The 20,766-nt window shown below is 54.1% G+C and overlaps 6 protein-coding genes across 6 annotated transcripts; 2 read left to right on the top strand and 4 right to left on the bottom strand.

Annotated features, from left to right (window-relative positions):
- Window positions 1-786: 786 nt before the first annotated feature.
- On the top strand, window positions 787-2,533 carry INS49_007112 (uncharacterized protein; the record flags this gene model as incomplete). Its single annotated transcript, XM_043167877.1, has 3 exons — window positions 787-1,780; window positions 1,853-2,227; window positions 2,490-2,533. 3 exons carry the CDS (start codon window positions 787-789, stop codon window positions 2,531-2,533), a joined length of 1,413 nt encoding a protein of 470 aa, XP_043029021.1.
- A 2,263-nt stretch (window positions 2,534-4,796) lies between these two features.
- On the bottom strand, window positions 4,797-6,942 carry INS49_007113 (uncharacterized protein; the record flags this gene model as incomplete). Its single annotated transcript, XM_043167878.1, has 3 exons — window positions 4,797-6,333; window positions 6,396-6,765; window positions 6,930-6,942. 3 exons carry the CDS (start codon window positions 6,940-6,942, stop codon window positions 4,797-4,799), a joined length of 1,920 nt encoding a protein of 639 aa, XP_043029022.1.
- A 2,057-nt stretch (window positions 6,943-8,999) lies between these two features.
- On the top strand, window positions 9,000-11,627 carry INS49_007114 (uncharacterized protein; the record flags this gene model as incomplete). Its single annotated transcript, XM_043167879.1, has 1 exon — window positions 9,000-11,627. The coding sequence occupies one exon, from the start codon at window positions 9,000-9,002 to the stop codon at window positions 11,625-11,627; it is 2,628 nt and encodes an 875-aa protein (XP_043029023.1).
- Window positions 11,628-11,923: 296 nt separating this feature from the next.
- On the bottom strand, window positions 11,924-13,492 carry INS49_007115 (uncharacterized protein; the record flags this gene model as incomplete). The annotated part of the gene is made up of 1 exon (XM_043167880.1): window positions 11,924-13,492. One exon carries the CDS (start codon window positions 13,490-13,492, stop codon window positions 11,924-11,926), a length of 1,569 nt encoding a protein of 522 aa, XP_043029024.1.
- Window positions 13,493-14,138: 646 nt separating this feature from the next.
- On the bottom strand, window positions 14,139-15,637 carry INS49_007116 (uncharacterized protein; the record flags this gene model as incomplete). The annotated part of the gene is made up of 4 exons (XM_043167881.1): window positions 14,139-15,055; window positions 15,110-15,182; window positions 15,256-15,509; window positions 15,565-15,637. The coding sequence occupies 4 exons, from the start codon at window positions 15,635-15,637 to the stop codon at window positions 14,139-14,141; spliced, it is 1,317 nt and encodes a 438-aa protein (XP_043029025.1).
- A 938-nt stretch (window positions 15,638-16,575) lies between these two features.
- Window positions 16,576-19,533, bottom strand: INS49_007117 (uncharacterized protein; the record flags this gene model as incomplete). The annotated part of the gene is made up of 7 exons (XM_043167882.1): window positions 16,576-16,896; window positions 16,971-17,238; window positions 17,303-18,720; window positions 18,777-18,944; window positions 18,992-19,187; window positions 19,241-19,357; window positions 19,421-19,533. The coding sequence occupies 7 exons, from the start codon at window positions 19,531-19,533 to the stop codon at window positions 16,576-16,578; spliced, it is 2,601 nt and encodes an 866-aa protein (XP_043029026.1).
- Window positions 19,534-20,766: the final 1,233 nt, after the last annotated feature.

The raw sequence follows: 20,766 nt of genomic DNA on the forward strand, positions 1-20,766 counted from the left end.
GTTAAGTCGATAGGTTGTGGTAGCGGGTGATAGGTTTTGGGGAAGGTGACTTAATGTGAGTGCGCTCTATTTTGTCTGGGCCGAGGCTACATGAATGGAACTACTGTCCAGCACACTGGCCTGCCGATACTAGTATGAAGTATCTCGTGTGAACGTGGATTGACTTCATGGACTATCCAGATGAATTCCTACCCACAGCCATTATGACAGATACTGGGGGCAGCAACAAATCTCCTGTGAGAGTGTCAGCCCTCCATGTATCAAATTGCCTAGTACTTCAAAAGGGTAGCTTCTGCTAACTTTCTCCGGAATGATCAAGGCCTCTACTCTCTTTGTCCAAAATAACTCCTTTGTGGAAATGCTGAGATTAAAGTATGGGTGAAAAAGACAAGCTTCTTGCAACTTTGACTGTCTTTATGATGATCCCGGATGCGGAGCATCAATCAATGAAATAATGCTGTGACTGCACTCCCACTTCTTGGACTATTATAATGGTGATGTTCTCACAGGGGCGACGCCTCGTACAAGCACTGAGCTCTGCGATTGAATTATGTAGTTTCAGTCGTATGTCAAATTACTTCTGGCCCTCTTCTTTCATAAAATAAAACAAAAACTAAAACAAATTCGAAAACTATAGCGGAAACAACAAATCTTAACGCAACCAAGGGAGTTGTGTCGCCTGGCTCAGGGGATCGCAGCACCATATTCAGACCCCCCAAAATTAAGTGCCATATCAGCATACAAGACACAACAGCAACAGACAATACGCTAATACAAGTAACCACAATGCAAGCGACAGGTATAAAGAGGGCCAGGTCGCCAGACGATGATGAGACATGCTGCGGCGGTGCACGCAGCGCTAAGAGCGGTAGACGTCCTGGCAGCTCAGGCGGCGGCAAGGGTGGTGGTAGGGGTGGTAGGGGTGGTAGGGGTGGTAGGGGTTTTGGTCAAGGTGGTGATCGTGGCAAGGGTGGTAAGCATGGCAGCGGTTCAGGCGATGGCACCAGTGGTGGCCCCCGTGGTCCCCCTGGGCCCCGTGGTAATCCTCCCGGTGGTCCCCCTGCTGGTCCCCCTGCTGGTCCCCCTGCTGGCCCCCCCGGTCCCCGTGGTGGCCCGGTCAGTACAACGGGTGGCGGCGGCGGCGGTGGCCCCAGTAATGCACCAGGCGGCCCCGGGGGTGTGCCGGGACCTGGTGGTTTTCCCCTAGGACCCGGTGGTTTTCCCTCGGGGCTGAGTGCTTTTAACCCTGGATCCGGTGGTGTTGCCCCCGGATCCAGTGGTGTTGCCTCTGGATCTGGTGATGTTGATCCGTATCCTAAACCAGGTGAGGAGGAGGAAGCACAAAAAGATGGTGGGAAGAATGCAGAAGAAGGTGACAAGATGGATGTTGAAGCAGGTGAAGGGATGGATAACGAAGCAGATGACAATGTGGATGTTGAAGTCCCTGGCAATGCCAATGACACTTCTATCCCCGGGCCTTCGTATGGTCGCCAAAGGGTTTGGAACAAATACGGGGCAGACAAGGTCAAGAAATGGAACCGCGACAAGATCATCCTATACCTCCCGAATCTTCCCAAAACTTTCGACAGCCAGTGGGATCAGAACCCGAATTTCACCGGGCCGTTGTTCCAGGCACTCCGGGACGCACTCGAGGGGCCGGATGCTGTGATGAATTTGACGGAACTGGGTGCTCGTCAAGATTGCAAACGGGTCCTGGGTAACGAGGATGCTGGGCGATTATTCACAGCTCTTAATGCCACCCATCAAACTTTGCTATCCAGTAAGAATTCATTCATGAAGCTTGTAGGGAGGGCTGAGGGGGGGCGCCCCATAGCCAACAGGCAACACCCAGAAGAACAAGCCTTGTGGCAGGCGTTTCAAGGGCTTGTTCCAGACATGGACAAGTCCGGGTGGGTGTGGGAGCTCTTGCGCGACGCCAGTAGAAGGTGGTTGGATGTGCGTTTCAGGAACTTAAGGGCTAATGCCCGACGTTGGAACGATGGAACCCCGCGAGCCGCCCGTGACCTCCCAAGGCAGCCATCCCAAACGGCTGCTCGTGCCGACATGATCAACTTCATGGTCCACGGAGGCGACTTGAGAATGGACGCCTTGATGTGCCAATTGACGTTTGGCCCCGCGAGGTACCGAGATCCGGCTTACGAGAAATACATGGAAGATATGTTTGAATATTACTACGGCATGAGCTCAAAGGTTGGGGTCTGGTTGTGTAAGTCGTTTGCCTCCATTGCCCCCCCCCCCTACCACCGTGAGCGATTCAGCGCGGTGACTCGAGAGCTCCGCCCGGTTAACTTGACCTTCATAACATCAGCAGAGCGCCGTTTTCGAAAGCGCCAAGGGGTCGACTGGCGGGATTATATATATACTATAGACGCGTGCGTAACAAACGTCATTTCACCCGTCATCTCTTGAGTTCGACATGTCGAGGGATCAGTGGGCCGGAGACAGACCCACTAACTAACTTTCGACAGTTATCTCTCTACACGTGAGGCCATGTTATCGAAACGCGGCGTAAACTATTCAACAATTTCTTATGCGGACATGCACGAGCAACTCTTCTTCCCTTTCGCAAAGAGGGTGGTTGATCTCGTCGAATACGCACAAAGTAACCCTCGTTCAGAAGTCGATGCGAATTTAATCGCAGAGGCCGACCGGTACCGTCACACCCTCGAGGCAGTATGTCAGCTTTGGTTAGACCCTTCAGATCGCATTTTAGGTCTCGACGGACTCACGTATGAGGGGCCTTTATGGAATCACCACGACAGACTACCAAAATGGGACCCCGCGACTAGCTTGGCACAACATTGGTCTTTTAATCCTCAAAATCAGATTTACACTTGTGTGAATCACGGGCCACGACCGCTTGCTCCAATTAATGTGCCATTTCTCCTGAATCTATTTGGTTCAGGGGTGCGTCCAAATGCAGGAGTACCACAAGGACGACCACTCCCATGATGACCGCCTCAGGGAGGACAGCCCTAGAGACCCTCAACCTGAGGGCCTTTCAGATGACCAGGCTTGTCCATGGAGCACGATCTCGGCAGCAGAAGCCTCCAGGTCTCTATTCACTGCCGTTGGGACTGCTACTGTCTCTATCTGCACCTCCTGGACTGTCTAACATCCCGGCTACTCACAGGAACATCAACTGTCAGGCCATGGCCGTCTGATCCGCCAAGACAGCCTGGAAGCCTGGGTCTAAATGAGACTATATGAGGTCCTTTCTAAATCTTGAACATGTTCAGTTGGGACTTCAAGGTGACTGTGGCCGACCGGGGCGTTGATATCGGAAGAGAACTGATTATTATATTAACTCATTGAGCAAAGAGAAAGTTTGGGCAACAGGACGGACGGGATGCAACTTATACTTTCAATTTACGTGCCAATGTTCATTTGTAAACTTGCAAACCTTACGATCACGAAGTTTTTCATTGTATATAATTCTTGAAGTTCGGTAGCAATACAAGCTGAATTCAAAACCGCCAAACGCCGATGCTCCAAACTAAGTGCAAAAACCCCTGAAGCCAACGCCAGTATATTGCACTTGGGAACAAGAAGTGATATCAATATCCACATCTATCTCAAGGGCCATGGTAGGTCACAAAACGCCTGATTCTTGTATTGTACCACCCGTGTCTCCAGAAAGGGTGATTCTCATTGCAGAAAGGATCATCCTAAAAGAATTAGTGATTCAACCGCTGACAGTGGAGGTGGTGGAAACTTACATATTCTGGGAATTTCTCCGTTTGAGGTGATTCCGGTTCATTGGAGTGCTCTTCAACCTTTGCCCGTATAATTTGAATTTGTGACTGAAGGAATTCTACAGTAAGCCCCTCTACTATGGCCAGCCATAGCAGATGGAAAAGAAACTCTCCGAAACTCCTGAAGATGGATCCCATCATGGGGAGAGTACGTACTGAGTAGAGAAATTTTGTCGCACTTTTGCAACGCAACGGCTTCCAGTTCCTGCTGGCGACGGGGTTGAGAAAGTCTTGGGTGCGGAAATATCAAATCTCTTTGGTTGGGGCAACTGCGAATTCCTGATAGATGATGAGCCAGAAGTTTCCAAACTGGAGCCATCAACATGCATTATATATGCCCACAGTCATGGCGAAGATAATACCTTCTGCCTGGCTCAAGGCTTTGCATGCACAGAGGCAAACAAAGGCCCGGTTAACAGGTGGAACACGGCTTGTCAGTAACAAGTGAATTGTATCAATGCCAATTGTGTCAGTCCTTTGTTTAGCAAAACTCAACAACTAAGAATTGGGTGAAAGCTCTCAGGCCCAAACAATCTACTTGAAAGGAGCAAACCACGCAGATCACGGCCCGAATCGCACCGCGAACTTTGTAGAATGAAATCCTACCAAACTTGAAAGGTTCCACATCCTTCACGCTTTATCTTGGAAATAATGTCCACCTCCCGTTCCAGGACGATTAATCAATATCTGCCATTTTAGTGCCGTATCGTTCCGAAGAGCTACTGACAGCTGGAATCGACGGACATTGCTAGTCCTACTGCATCAGCCCACTAACAACTGACCTCCAGTGACCAGTAAATTCTAGAACGTAGAGTAAGGTAGGAACACTTGCATGATAGGGTTCGGCTTCAGAGGTGTGCTTTTATCCAGCGATATGATAAAAAGGACTCTAGAAGCGTGCGGCATCACCCGGGGAACTCGCCATAGCACAGGCTCCACGACAACTCTCTAGACCGCAGCCTAGAGATGATCACTGGCTCATCACTTCATTCTCTGTATCACTAGTATACGCCCAAGAGCTCACGCCCAATATGCCAGAGGCAACCCAAGCGCCTCGCACTGCTGCGACTCCCTGAACGAGTCCTGGTACGACTCCCACGCCAGCGCCCGCAGGGTCAGGTCCCCCCTCGTAGCCGGCCTCCACGCCCCGGCCCTCTCCAGCTCCCCGCTGGTGTTGGTGTACCGCCTGGCCTCGAGGAAGCCCCTGTCCGGGTTCGGGTCGTAGGTCCTGACGAAGGAGGTGAACGAGTCGAGCGCGAGCTGCTCGAACGCCAGGTCGTCCCCGTCGCGCTCCGGCAGGCCCTGGAACGCCACGTTCCCGAAGACGACGTAGAGCTCGCCCGAGTGGCACCTCGCGTAGGGCAGGCTGGGGTCGCCATAGGGGTGCTCTGCCGTGACGGGCGGCTGGCACACGCTCGTGCCCGGGTAGTTGGTCAGCTGGTAGGACCGCTCGAACTCGTACGCGTAGACCGAGCTGTACCTGCCGCTCTCGAGGCCCGCGAACGCCGTGGCCTCGGCGTCGCACCTGAACATGAGGTCTGTCGCCAGGCGCGCGGCGACGTCGTACACGTTCAGGGTCTGGTTTGTGCCGTCGGGGAGCGGGAAGAGCTCGTCCAGCGTGGACTGTGAGATGTTGTAGCCGCTTGCCGCGAGGTACTCTGTCTCGTTCGTCGTGGTTGGGAATGGCAAGAACGCGCCGGCGTCTTCTTTCATTAACCCTAACATCAGCTTATACGGTGCCTCCGGCCCGGTCAGTGTCAGGTTTGCTGTGGTTAGATAGGTGCCGTCCACGACGAAGAAGCGAGCCGTAGTGCTGAGACCCAAAAGAGTGGTCGCGGGTACGGCGCGGAGACAGTCGACTTGGGATTCTGCCTCTGTGCAGTTCGTCGCGTTTAGGATTGGATTTGCGATCGCATCGACTTCTTCCTCAATGGTGTAGAAGTGTGAGTATGTCCCTCCAAGGTCAAGGCTGCCAACATTGGACATTTGGACCGCGCCGGCAAACTTTCCCTCGGCTTTGGGAGAGGCCAGGAGGGCCCGGACAGAGCCCGCACCAGCGGACTGACCCAGGATTGTCACACGGTCCGGATCTCCGCCAAAATCCTGGATGTGTGCTTGGACCCAGTCCAAAGCATTTATCTGATCAGCCAGACCGAAGTTGCCGTTGGTGACTCCATCGTCCAGGGCGAGGTAGCCGAGCGTTGACAGCCTGTAGTTGATTGCGACCAAGACCACGTCTCCCCTGGAGGCGACACTGCCACCGTCGAATGTGTTGTCGTTTCCAGTTCCGCCTATAAGTGCGCCTCCGTGGATCCAAAACATAACAGGCTTCAGAGCGCTCTTGTCACTTTTGCTGTCTTCGGTCGGCAGGTACGGCGTCCATACGTTCAGGAACAAGCAATCCTCGGATCCGGCCGTACCCTGGGCGCACTCGGAGCCGAAGCTGGTGGCTGAGACAGAGCCGTTGGACCCTGCGTATGGCGCAGAATATGTGAACCGTTCCGGGTGGGGCGCGTAACGGACCCCATAGAAGCGAAATGATGTCCGATCACGGAAGCTGAAGCAAACGTTAGCTGCGGCAGTGCAAGTAGATGCTGAATCGGACGGGCTTGTACTGACCCGACAAGCTCTTCATTGTTCGACTGCACAGAAACTTGCCACTTTTCACTTGTGTCCGTGGAAGTAGAGTTTGCAAAAGGCGCCGACTGCGTGCACAAGACACTCAATTCCTGTCCAGGCTCTGCTGTTGTAACGTTCCCTGAGGTGCTGAGGGCACGGGTCTGGTTGCTCTGGGCCGCTATCCAAAAGCTCGTGTCCTTCTCCGCCCTCCCCTCGTAGACTAGGTAGTCAAGATTCGGTTGAATGCTTGCCGTGCCCAGTTCAGGAGACCAGAGGTTCTCGCTCAAAGCTTGACAGCCCGAGACAGCATCTTGATAGGACCTGGGGCTGAGGACAATCACTCCCGAGTCTGCTGTGGGACTGCTGGCTCCTGTGCAATGTTCATAAGCTTATTTCATGTCGTGACGCGAGGGTGTTGTCCTAACTCGCCTTGCAAATTATTATCGAGCAGAATAGTCAAGTCCGAGTCAAGGCTGGCAGGTGATGGTGTTGAGGCTGCCAGAGGGGCCACCAGAGCCAAGGCTCCTAGGATACTTCGGAGGGCCATCCTGTCTGCTTACACTGACACAAAATGGTGAAGCAACGGCGCGAACCACTGTGATCACGAGCACACCAGGCCATCACTTATACAGGCATGGCTATACGTATTTGCTCGTATCCAACGGGGCTTGCCGGCTTAGACTGCCGATCTCGACAACAACAGGCCCGAATTCCCCGCATCAACTGACCCGCAGAAGGAAATGAAGCCGGGGAAAAGGCCCCGCTCGGTCGACCATCCGCTGCGAGTGCGCTAGGCTGAATTGACCCGGGAGCCCGGCAAGGCGGGTAGTAACGAGCTTGCCCCCCTGGATGGAAATGAGATGAACATGCTGTGCAGGGCATAGATTTCGCGGAGTATAGGGCCCCGGTCCAAAGCTGGGGGCATCATGCATGACGGGAGCCTGTCAAACCCGCGTCGACAAACACGGATGTCAAATGCGGAGGTGAGAACCATTGAATCGGTCCGAGACCAGAACAGCTATTTCACCGTGACGAGTGACAATGTTCGCGGTTCATGGATTTTCGTGACGACTTTGAAAGGTGCCGGCTTTAGATAGAGCCGGGCCAGGCATGTCAGACCGAGGTTGATATTATGTTACTCGATGTTGGGTAGACCCGTATGGCGCTCGAGTCTGAGTTCGGGCTGGCAGTGCATGTGTTAGTTGAAGGCTTCATTATTTGACTGGGCCTCTTGAAAGCATCAAGGAGGTTTTGACGCGTCTGGCTTCTCCGTCTATCGTTGTATTCATATCGCCGGTTCGGCAGAAATAAAAGGTGCTTCTTGCCATCTTCCAATATCTCATGGCGGATGATTCCGTGATCGAAGGAGCATCAACTCGAGAGTTCATCGATACTGCATCGGATGACGCACAGTCTACGCAGTCGTGGCCAAAAGCACACTACCTCTGCCTCTCGAATTAAATCTGGATACATCAAAGTCGTGAAGCGAGCGCTCACCTACATCAGAATCGTTTAGGCTTTTCGAGGATCAAGGCGGACTGGTCCCACTATTTTCCGATGAGTCTATAAAAGGATAGTCCGAGACCGGTGCCAGTGGTGGACAACGTCTCAACCGTGCGTTGACATATTCAAGATCTGCCGTGACACCCTTCTCTGTTGTAACAAGCTGAACCGTGCGTAAGACGAAATTAAATCATATGTACCCTATCCAAGCAATTGTTAAACTTCGGAAGACTTATTCTGTTCTGGTTCATCGTGTGAAAGAAATTGGCCTCGTTTGCGCTGCCAAAGTGACAAAGAAGCATCCAGTCTATTACCTTCAATCAACAGTAAAAACTCACAACATACATGTTGAGTTCTGTTCAATTGAAATCTACTTGTCTGAGATCAGCCGTGAATTCAAAGCAAACATTTGACGGCAAGACCGCCCTCATCCACACTCGAGAACCCAGTTTCGAGAGTTAGACTAAATTGTTAGCATGAGAAAAGCCGCTACAAGGTGAACAGTGGACTCCTAATTATCTTGTTCAGCAAACTTCCGATGGCATATAAACTCGCAGATGTCGTCAATTCGTTAATCTGTCGATCACGAGTGTCGCCTGATCACCCCATGCCTACTATGCAGCTGCTGTATGCAGCTGCTGTCACGTCGTGTCCGCGCCGGCCCGAATAGCACCGTTGAAGCAACATTGACTAGTGTATGCACTCTACTATGCCGATGTGGAGACATATAAACATGCTTGTGATCGTATTATGATACAGATACAGATGATCTCCGTCTACATTCCGAAAAGAGGTATACTTGGCTGCACGCTAATGCTGTCCAGTCCCATGTCCCCCCGCATCTGTTTATCGTTGACAGGTGCGCGTACGCTAATGTTGCAGTTCACCTCGCTGCCGACGTTGCACGCTTCGATCTTTCGAGTCAATGACTCGCATGTCTATCCAGTAAGTCATACGAGGGAAGATGCAGAGTGGATTGTGTATTTGCATCACTCTCAACTCGGTGAAGTGGGCACCGGGCTCCTACCTAGGAAGTGTATAAATCAAGCCTTTTACGAAAATGGTGCTGTCAACTAAAAAGACATCAACTACGCCCTCAAGATGCTAAAATTCCTTCCAACAGTGCAGAGAGCCTTGGGCCTCTTAATTCTGATACTCGTGTCACAGCCAGTCGCCTCTCACCCTGCTGGTCCCCTTACCAAGAGATCCGCCGCATCAACTGCACGGGAGCGTCTAAGCATCAATGGAGACTGGAAATTCTCGCGTTTTGCCTCGAGTCCCGACTCACTATCTTACGATCCCGTCCTGAAGCCATGGATTCTTCCTTCGGCAAACGACTTCATTGTCAACGGAACCAAGTACGAGCGGCCATCCGGTACTCCTCCAGGTAGCGATGTTGAGTATGTCCGAGCGACCTTTGATGATTCTTCATGGGAGAGCGTGAACCTGCCTCACGACTGGGCAATCAAGGGCCCCTTTGGAGCACCTGGTATTAGTGGTGGTATGGGACGATTGCCAACCAATGGAGTCGGGTGGTATCGCCGAAACCTTACCGTTGCTGCAAGTGACGTGGAAAAGTCGATATTCCTCGATGTCGATGGCGCGCAGTCTCACGCGAGCGCCTGGCTCAATGGGGTTCTCGTGGGTGGTTGGCCTTACGGATATTCCTCATTTCGACTGGACCTGACACCATACGTGCAAGTTGGCGGTGGGAATCTGCTCGCTATTCGGCTGGAAAATGCTGTCGACTCGTCACGCTGGTACACGGGAGCCGGCATTTACCGGAATATCTGGCTTGTCAAGGTGAACCCAGTCCATGTTGGACAATACGGAACACGAATTACTACTCCGTCTGTCTCGGCAGAAGAAGCGACGGTTGATATCGAGGTGGACGTCGAAAACAAAGCGAATTCCACCCAGGAGGTACTCGTGAGAACAGAGATTTACCCTGCTGGAAGCGACGAGATCGTGGCAACATTTTCCGACTCGACGATTCGAGTTGCTGCAGGAGCGAAGCAGTCTGCGCAAACCTCCGTCACGATATCGAACCCGCAGCTATGGGGCCCACCTCCAACCCAGACGCCAAACCTGTACACAGCTGTGACAACCGTGCTTGTTGGCAACAACTCGATAGTTGATCAATACGAAACCCAATTCGGAATCCGGTCGGTGACCTTCGATGGAACAGACGGCCTCATCGTGAACGGAGAAGCAATACGAGCCCGAGGCACCAACAACCACCACGATCTCGGCAGCCTGGGGGCGGCCTTCAACGTGAGAGCGGCCGAGCGCCAACTTGAGACGCTCCAGGAGTTGGGATCCAATTCCCTCCGCATGTCACACAATCCACCCGCACCTGAATTCCTGGATTTAGCGGATCGCTTCGGATTCCTGGTGATGGATGAATCGTTCGACGCCTGGAATGTGGCCAAGGTACCAAACGATTACCACCTCTTGTTCCCGGACTGGCACGAGCCCGACACGCGATCTCTCGTCCGCCGTGATCTCAACCATCCTTCCGTGATACTGTGGAGCATAGGAAACGAGATCCCCGAACAACGCACCGCCGAAGGAGCGGAGACTGCGCGGACACTCGGCGAGATCGTCCACAGCGAGGACCCGTCACGGCCCGTGACGATGTCTTTCGACCAGGCGCAGCCGGGTGACGCCGTCGCGGGCACTATGGACGTTCTCAGCCTGAACTACCAGGGTGAGGGCCGGGCCAACTCGTGGGCCAGCTTGTTCCCCGGGTTCCACGACACCCACCCGCAGAAGCTGCTCTGGACCAGCGAGAGTTCTGCGGCGGTGAGCACGCGGGGCACGTACGTCTTCCCAGTCGTGGGCAACAAGAGCCAGGTCGTCGGCGACGGCCGGGGCGGCAACTCGACCTCGCTGCAGGTGAGCGCATATGAGCTATATGCGCCATCATTTGGGACGGGACCGGACAAGGTCTTCACGCAACAGGATACGTACCCTTATGTTGCGGGCGAGTTTGTGTGGAGTGGGTGGGACTACCTCGGGGAGCCGACGCCGTACGCTTCCTCGCCGCTGGCGCGCAGCTCGTACTTTGGGATTATCGACCTGGCTGGGTTCAAAAAGGATAGGTTCCACCTGTACCAGTCACGGTGGCGGCCTGATCTCCCGAGCGCGCACATCCTGCCGCACTGGAGCTGGCCCGACCGGGTTGGTGAGGTCACTCCTGTCCATGTGTTTTCGTCTGCAGACGAGGCTGAGCTGTTCGTCAACGGGGAGTCGGCCGGACGCCAGGTCAAGGAGCCTCTCACGTACCGATTCCGCTGGGACAATGTCACCTACTCCCCCGGCGATCTTCGCGTCGTGACATGCAAGAACGGAGACGTGTGGGCAGAGGCGAGCAAGAGGACCGTCGGTCCCGCCGAGGGGCTTAATGTGACGGCGGACCGCACGGCAATCACGGCTGATGGGCACGACCTGTCGTTCATCACCGCGGCTGTGACTGATGGGTCGGGTGACATCGTGCCCTACGCAACTGACAGTATTACCTTTTCCATTTCTGGCCCGGGCGAGATCGTGTCCACCGACAACGGCGACCCGTCTGACCAGACCCCGTTCCCATCTTTGACGCGCAAGGCTTTCAGTGGTCTGGCTTTGGCTGTAGTGCGCACTGCGGCTGGGCAGGCGGGAGAGATCATGGTCTCGGCAGCGGCGGACGGTCTGACGCCTGCTCAAGTTAGTTTAGTTGCTGTTTGAAGATGGTCAATGAAAGGTATCTGCTTGCGGGGAAAGATTTCAGCGCGATCGCAGGTGGGGAGATCAGAGCTGCTCAACAATGTGATCTGTGCTTCGAGTGACTTTCGAAGCCACGTGCAGAATATTAAGACGACGCAGGAATCGAGAGTGACACCGGGTGGGCTCCTTGCTGATCACGTCTTCCCCAGCGATATTGACTTTCTGCACGTTTGGCATTAAAAATAGTGATTAGAATAGTGCTATTCAGGCGTTGAAGCCGATAAAGGCACATTTACACGAGTCTAGCTGGGGCAGAGTCACAGGCCTAGCAATCGCTTTTGAGCTGTGGATGGCTGCAAGTCTTCGGGCTGGTCTGGGTCATATCCAACCAGGCAGTTGACGGTCTCATTGCCCTCACCGCTGTCGTTGATTTCACTGCCCACCGGCGACCGCCATTGCCCAGTGAGTTTGATGTACCCGTCCAGCGCATTGTTCAGCGTGTGCCCAATCTCCAAGGCCTCTGCAGCCCGCGAGTGGGCGTAGAAGGTAAGCAAAGACTGCGCAGCCTCGCGCTGACCCTCCTTGATGAGAAGATTTGCCGACTTCTCCACCCAGTCCTCGACCTGCCCACGCGTCCGGTTCTCGAACCGCGTCAGCATCTCCGTCACGACGGGCAGGTACTGGTTCGGGTCCGAACACATGTAGTAGAGCACGCGCTTGAACACCCGCCCGGCAAAGACGGACGCCTCCTGGAGCTGGTAGTCCGGATTCAGAAAGCTGCTCGACGCCCCCGTGGTCAGGTACCGGTGCTCGCCGAACTCGGGCGGGATCGACTGCACGCCGAGCCACCAGGGCGTGAAGGGCGCCGCGACGGACCCCGTGGGCGCGTTCCAGACGCGCAGCATGTCGCTGTCGGCGACGTCGGCGTGCAGGCGCACGACCTGCCCGTAGCCCGCCTCGTCGTCGGCGATGCGGTGGTCGCGCACGCGCTGCATCAGCTTCGCCTCGGTCAGCGGCGCCATGGCGAGGGTCGCGTCCTCCAGGGCGGCCTGCGACATGTACTTGTAGCCGCCGTCGCGGGCCTTGTACCTGGCGTCCTGCGGGCCGTAGACGTCGAAGATGTTGAACGGCTTGCCCGAGGTGGAGTTCCACCAGCCCTGGTCGACCGCGAAGGACACGATGTTCTCGGAGCCCAGGAAGTCCGGGTTGCCGGCGAAGTCGACGGGGAAGTCCTCGATGTAGCCCGGGTAGGAGACCCTGACCTCGTCGGGCCCCAGCCGCTGCGCAGCCCAGAGCCCGGCGCCGCCCGCCATCTCCCAGACGACCCAGCCCTCGTCCTTGTCGGCAATGAGGTGGGAGTTGCCGCCGTACGTGGATTCACCGTACGCCTTGATGAGCTCGCCGATGAGCTCAACCCCCTCGCGCGCCGTGCTGGCCCGCTCCATGACGATGCGCGCCAGGTCGCTGTACTGCAGGCCATGCTGCGGATTCGGCGTCATGTCCAGCAGCTCCTGGCGGTTGTCGGCCCAGACGTCACGGACCGCGACGCCCTTCTCGTTGAGGCCGCCGTTCGTCAGCGGCGCCGGGAACCCCTCGTAGTCCGAGTACTCCATGCTCAGGTAGCGGAACGTGTGGTTCACCTGCGGGATCTGGATGAGCTCCCCGGGGAAGGTGGCGGCCGAGGTGACGCCGACGGTGACGGTGGCGTTGGACGGGTGGTCGCGCGCCGGGAAGAGCTGAAGCCAGTGGCTCGAGACCTCCTCGCCGGTGCCGCCGACGAGGACGCTGCCGTCCGCGGTGAGGTTTTTGCCCACGTAGAAGGCATAGCTGGCGCGGGCCGGGGTGGCCAGCCAGATGGTGGCCGCCAGCGAGGCTAGGGGCAACATGTTCTCTTGGGGGCTTTGGGGGTGGTTGCCGAGAACAGCCGTGAAGCATGAGGTTCTACGTGTGGTCCAACCTCGCGGGTGAGGATTTCCCCTTGGACAAATACTTGGCGGCTTGCAAGCCTTGGTCTCCGCAAGGTTGCTCACGTGAACTCGGGAAATGACATATCCACAATTCGGTGATGATGCCTCTTATCTCGACGGCAATCCTGCACCCTTGAACCTAGCAAACTACTTACTCCGGCAATTATTCAAGAGAATTACTAGTAGTCGCACATGGTTCAAGCCTATTCGATTGTGGAAATGGCATGGGTTGGCCTGAAGTAGTTTGAATTCAGGAATTTGTGTGTGAATGCCGTGGTCTGATTCACCTGATCAATGTGCGCTCGCAAATATTCATGGGTGCCAAGACACACACCGACTCTAAGTTATGGGGAGGTCGTCTAACGAATTCTGATGAGCGGAGTCGAGGGTTCCCGCGAGACTAGAGAGCGACCAAGCCACCAGGGTATTTGTAAAGACAACTTGTAATTAATTTTCCTCTACCGCTTCTGGACCCGTACACTGGAACATTGAGGAAATAGTTACATATGTTCAGCAGTAATCCTCATCCTTGGTACCAGCATCCCCATCACTATTAGAGAAGAGGTCACTCGTCCCGACGGACCGGGTGAAAACGGACCCTGAACTCCGGCTTCTCCCACATGGCGTACCTGGTGAAGTCACGATCAAAGTCGGCCCGCCTCTGGCCCGCGGCCATCTCGACATCGAAGCTCCAGAGCACCTTCGCAATGAAGAGCCGGGTCTCCCGCCACGCCAGCTGCGTCCCGAGGCACTGCCTCGGGCCGCGGCTGAAGGGGAAGAAGTGCTCCGTCGCGTCGTCCCTGAACGCATCGTCCCAGCAGGGGTGGTCGCGGGGGAGCCACCGCTGGGGCCGATAGGCGCGCGGCTCGTGGAAGTACCGGGCCGACCGCGTGAAGCGCAGGTGGTTGTACTGCACCACTACGCCCTTGGGGATATGCCGCCCGTCCACCATCGCCCCGGGGCTGACGCGGGGCATCCCGTGGCTGCCGATGACAGTCATGCGCAGCGTCTCCATCAGAGCAGCGTGCAGGTATTTGAGATCCGCGAGCGCCTCCGGGACTATATCCTCGTACCTCTCAAAGGCACCCCGGATCTCCTGCACCAGGAGCCGGTAGGTCTCGGGCTCCTGGACCGAGAACATGATGCAGCACTGGAACTGGCTGCCGACGGGCTCCCAGCCGGCGAGCAGGATCTGCGCCACGATGGTCGCGAACTGCGACTTGCGCTCCGCGTCGGGCTCGTCTGCGTCGGCCGGGAGCAGCTGGTCGAAGTGGTCCAGGTGCTTGGTCGTGCCGCGGCGGGCGATGCGGCGCTCCAGCTCCTGCATGTTTGTCTTCTTTGCGCTGATCATGTTGAGTAGACCCCTCGGCGGAAGCAGCAGGATCTGAAACGGGGCGAGGGCTGGGAATTTCTTGAGCACCTGGCTCGTGGTCAGGAAGAAATTGAGACCCCAGATGGAGTTGAGAAACCTGGAGCTCTTGCCTGTTACCACAATTAGCATACCTCGGTTCTGTGTGTTTGTCGTTGGTGGCTTACGGTGTTCTAGTTGACGCATCTCATTGCTGGATGTCAAATCAGCTGAAATGTCCATTGCCGTCCATTCTGACCACTGTCGTACGATGTCGGTCAGTTTACCAGTCGTCATGGAACACAGAGATTCAAAACTCAGGTGGCGTTCTCACTCTTCTTAGCTCGACCCCTTCTTCCCTCGCACCAAGCTCGTACATGCTCTGAACGAAAAGGTCGATGTACCTGTGCATGGTGGGCTCCTTTGCTCTGATGGAATTGGTGGAGAAGGCAGGCGTGACTTGTTTCACCCGCTGGCGATGGAGCTCCGGGACGGTCTCCCAAGTGATGCCATTGAATCCTCCCATCACGTCGAACATGGGAGTTTTGGGGAAGTGCTCCAAGTTCTTGGTGTGTGAGCCGTAGATGTCTGATTTCGTCCTTAACCAATTTGCGGGTACGTCAGGTATGCACATCATACGTACCGGCCGCTGCTTGAGGTGTGACAAAGACCAATTCATTTGGAGCTATTCGAACGACATCTCCGTATTTTCGCATTGCTTTCTCAACAACAAATGGATATTTCCCCCCGAACCTTGAAACGGTCGTTGGAAACAAATGTTTGAATGTTGAGATGAGATCTGTAGGCAGGACTCACCAGTGGTATGCATACCACACATTTGAGACAGCCGCAAGTCTCGGCCCTGAATACTTCGACAGAGGGTGGTAGTAAAGAAGGTAAAAACACCGCAGCGACGCGTATATCAATACCTAACCGAATCAGTTGTGAACGGCGACATGCTGAGGATCTTCTTACACCTGCCAAAATAAACAAAGGCCACTGGCTTATTCTAACATCCAGTATGCTGTCGAGACGACCTTGAAAAGCCATCGTGCCAGATCACAGGGTTGAGCGAAGACATCAAATGGGTTGAGCGAAGACATCAATGGGCTGTGCGGAACAATCAAGATTGAGAACAGAATGATTCACCGTACTGTAAGCTTTAAATTGAGGTCAGGGGACATCTGTAGGATCAATTAGTTAGCGCCAGTGAGCCCCCCTGATGCAACCCAGGTGCTGTGCCGCTTGCTATCACTGCATGCAGTTGGTTGGACTAGTGACGCATTAAACCTCGGATGCTACCATACTATGCTACCATCTCGGACCAACTTCACGTAGCGGGGGTACGAGACAGGAGGGAGTGCTCTCGCCCAACCACGCAAGTTGGATTTGTTAGATGTAGCAGCGGAAAATCTAACGCCTCCTGGTCGGCATTGAAAACATCTTCGTACTCAGTTTCTCTACTGCTTTTTAACCTCAAAAGGCTCACCCAGCAGGCTCTTGTAATGTGGCCCTAACTAAGAATATGACTTTTCTTTGTTTAAATTAGGAACTCACTACATGAAGGCCAAACCACCCTGCAGAGGTGTGAGCGCATGCATTTTCCTCCGGAGTGCAGCATTCTTTCATGCCTCCAGTACAACATTATTCATCATCAGCCAAGGTATGCATGGCTTGAAAGCCATGCGTTGACGTCTGCGGTATCACGTTCAGCCCAGCGTCTTCTGACCTCCATCCCTTCCAGCTTCTGCTCCAAGACCTGCTGGTATACCTTCGAATCGCGGGCCGCAAAGTAAGACCTCACATCGGATATCTGCTCCTCGGTGCCGAGGCCATCGAGGACAACTCCAAGCACCTTGCATCGCAGGTCCACCGGAACAGAGGTCTCGATGCGGACCCAGTTCTCTTTCGTCCAGTCCCAGAGCGCTGCAGCTCCGTGGGCTGAAGAGCCCATGAGCCATACCAGGATATGCAACTGCCGAGTCCTAGACGTTAGACCAGAGGCTCCTTTTGAGCTTGGCGTCGCGCTTGTTCCTTGGGGTAACTCACGTCTTGATCTTTGACGTCCTGTGTGAACGCAAGTTCCAGATCCCATCTAACCAGCTCCGTCGTGCTGGCACGGCCGAGACACTCGAGAACCAGGTACTGCTCATCCTCACTGTGAGATGTTCGCCAAAGATTTAATAACTTGTCGAGCTCTTCCCTGCCTCCGTATTTAGCGACTATTCCGAAGACCCCCCATTTGAGCGATGGATGGATCCCCTTTCCGTCGCCGGCTGTCCACCGAGCAAACATCTCACGCGCTGCGGCGATGACCCTGATTCTTTCGTTAGCATGCGAATCCGACAAGTTTGGGCATCTGGGGAAGGCCAGGAACTCACTTTGTATCCCCGGCCAGACCAGCGGTACTAAACATAGATGCTTTAAAAGAGACCATGTCATCGCTGTCCTGATCTGATATCTCCCATCCCAGCTCACGACACTTCGGCCCAATGATGTCGGCTACAGCATTTTCCAGCGCATTAGTAACCGAGGCTTCACGGAACTTGAAGGCTGCCTGGACACTTTGCAGGTTACGGTCAATCATTTCCCAGACGAGGTGCTCCTTTCGAGGCATGAGACCAAGCGACAGGTCCAGAAGCTCGCTGGTCTTGTTGACTCCTGCGGCGACCAGTGCCTTCAGATCACAGGAAAGCCCGATGCAGTCCCGCAAAGTCAGCCTGCCGTCTGCAGCTGCCTGCATCAACTTGCATAGATGACCTGTCGAGTACGACACTCGACAGAATGCGGTATGGTCTGCGTTGACTTTCAGGAAGGTTAACTCCGGAGTGTGAATAGTTAGCCCCTTGGTGTTAGCGTCAATGATCTGGATCCCATTGTCAGACCGAATGCCGAGACGTAGAGGATACACATCATCAAAGGCTTGTGCCTCTTCCCCAGGACTGGATAGGAATCTGTCCTGGCGAATGCGTAGGGCCACAACTGTCTGGGACTCGTCTCCAGTGACTTCGGTTACGGTGACTACCGGGTATCCAGGCCTCATGGTCCAGACATGCATTTTGTCGCGGATGGGAACAGCCGTGGCCTCTTCGATTGCAGACCATAAATCGTCAGATGTGGTGTTGCCGTAAGCGTATCGTTGTAGGTACAACTTGATGCCTTTCAGGAATCTGCCCGGCCCAAGTTCGCCTGAGATCATCATGAGAATCGCACAGCCTTTCTCATAAGAGATGTCGTCGAAAGCCTGCTTCGCTTCGGCAGCATCTCGTATCTCCATCTCCACCGGGTGACTTCCGTTCAGACAGTCGAGATCAAGAGCAGCTTGCAGGGAGCCAGCGGTGTAATTGTCCCAGACATGCCAGCTGGGGAACAGTTTGTCGGTCGCCAGCCACGACATGAGCGTTGCGAAGCCCTCCTTCAACCACAATCCGTCCCAGTATTTCATAGTAACCAGGTTCCCAAACCACATGTGTGCGAGCTCGTGGAGTACAGTCTCCGCGATATCCTTTTTCTTTTCGAGCGAGCTTTCTTTAGGATCCAGCAGCAAGCAGTTCTTCCTGGAGAGGATCAGGCCCCAATTCTCCATGGCGCCGCCCGAGAAGTCAGGGACGGCCCCGAGATCCAGCTTTGGTAGTGGATACGAGATGCCGAACGTGTCTTCGTAGAGTTGTAGGCCCTTGACTGCCAGGTCCAAAGCAAACGCTGTCTCCTCTTCGCACCCTACCGGGCAAACAATAGATATGGGTAGCTGGCTTTCAGAATGGATTTGGGCGAGTGGGCCGGTCATGAGGGCAACCAACTGTGACATTTTCAGACCGCGAGTCACTCAGTGAAAGGGGCGTGAGTTGATCTTACGTAAGTGGACATCCGGGGAGTGGTTCCGAACACAACCAGCTTCTTGGACTGCGGAAGCAGGAAATTGTGTTCAGTTGGCATGTTTGAGACACACAAGAATGACTGATCCACGACAGCAGACATGTGGAACTTTGCTTCGATATCCGGCTCGTCGAAACACGGAAAGACCTTGTCACATCAGCTTCTTGTACCGACGGCGACCAGCAGATTCGTACCTGTCTGGCGTATGTGGGTTCCATGTGCGTCGTCGCAATGCGGTACTCGGTCTCGTTCGACGTGTAGGTGGATTGGTAGAAGCCTTCGAGGTCGCCTTTGAACTTCCCGGTATACGTGAGGCGGATATTGACGGCCTTTAAAGGGCAGAGTTCTTCGCATACTGCGAACTCCACGGTTTCCTCCGCTTCGTCATAACTGATCTAGCGTTAGAATGCTTCAGTGTGATGCGGGATGGAGTGGCAAGGTACCGTATAGACTTCAGGTCGACCGCCAGTGTAGTGCCTCGGTAGTCGACTGTGACTCCCGAAATTTTGATGAACTTGCAGTGCATCTTGATGGTTGACGTAGGCTTGACCACGTCACAGCTGTGCGGAGTCCTATTAGGTCCGTCTCTTCTGCTTCCCGACTCCTTAGAGAGGATGACTCACTGGATGGAAGTGATTCCGCTGAACTTATCTGCTTCAAAGTGAGGCTCCAAGCATATCTCGTAGAGGTTGGGATTGAGTAGCGCTGGAAGCAGTCTCCTCTTGGAATCTGCCATGGCTGACATGGATACGCGCTAGCGGTCGCACAGGCAACGACGGACAGTATTGTGAAGCTCTTCGGTTTGGAGAGCTTGTTGGTGCAAAGTAGGTGTTGGGTGGTTGACAAACCGTGGTAGAGCGTTTGACGTACCATCAGTCAGGTCATTTAACTGCGCAAAACGTGTGCAATTCGCATTCCTGGCGTGTCGGCTTAGAGACGATCCAGGGCTCGCAGTGAGAGACCAACACCACACTCCACAGATGAGAGCCAATCTGTGAGTGGGTGCCGTCACAGGACTGGAGTGACTGCCAGACTTGGCGCACGTGCAACCTCCAATAACCAGGCTCCGAGTTCTCAGACCACTCACACACCTAGATACAACCTTCCTGCTTTTTCCTTGCCTAGCTACATAAGATTTTCCTCGCTAATGTACAAAATTGAGAAGTTTTTGAGTGGCTAGCCTCTTCTACCACATTTCCTTCTTGAATGACTTTGTCCCAAAGCGTTGGAAGGCTGTTGTTGATCTTGCTGGCTATAGGTTGTTGAGCAGGAGACTCACTGGCATTGTAGACTGGGTGAGAGTGGCAAGGCTCGGAACATTTGAATGTTGCGGTCGGCGTACCAAACGTCATCCCTTCACCTAATGATCGTTTCATGCTATCTCTCAGCTTAGATTAGAAGTCGAGTACCTATGTACCTAGACTAGAACCACATGACTTCGCTTACACGAGGGTATGCTGCTAACTACATGTTTGTAACACATTCCACATCACCGCGAGCGCGAGCTGAACTCTTCGAAACCTCCTCCCGGGGGCTGACCTCAACAGAGACAAACTGGATTTCTTCTGCAGGTCCAGCGCTTCCACCGACTTCAACTTTGATACAAAGTATCGCCCACGAATTCGACCAGACCATGTTTAATTTAAAACTATATTATAAGAAAATAAAATAAACCTATTATTAATATTAAGTATACTTAACTTAATAGTGTGGCAGTCACAGTGGGGTGTGAATGGGTTAATTCAACGGGCCAAGCAACTAGCGTTGCGGAGGCTTCTATTTAAAGAGACAGCTGCCACCCATTCTGCTAAGAAATAGACTCCTTAAACTGCTTAACTTACAACACAAACCACAAATTACGACCCCCCAGGCTGTCTCCCACATTCTCATTAACTTTCTTCAGAGCGTATATTGTATAAGTAGGTGAATGTGAAGTAGGGGGAGGGCTTGCATAAAGGTGGGCAGAAAT

Source organism: Diaporthe citri (assembly GCF_014595645.1).
Source record: "Diaporthe citri strain NFHF-8-4 chromosome Unknown scaffold_2, whole genome shotgun sequence".
In the NCBI taxonomy this organism is placed as follows: domain Eukaryota; kingdom Fungi; phylum Ascomycota; class Sordariomycetes; order Diaporthales; family Diaporthaceae; genus Diaporthe; species Diaporthe citri.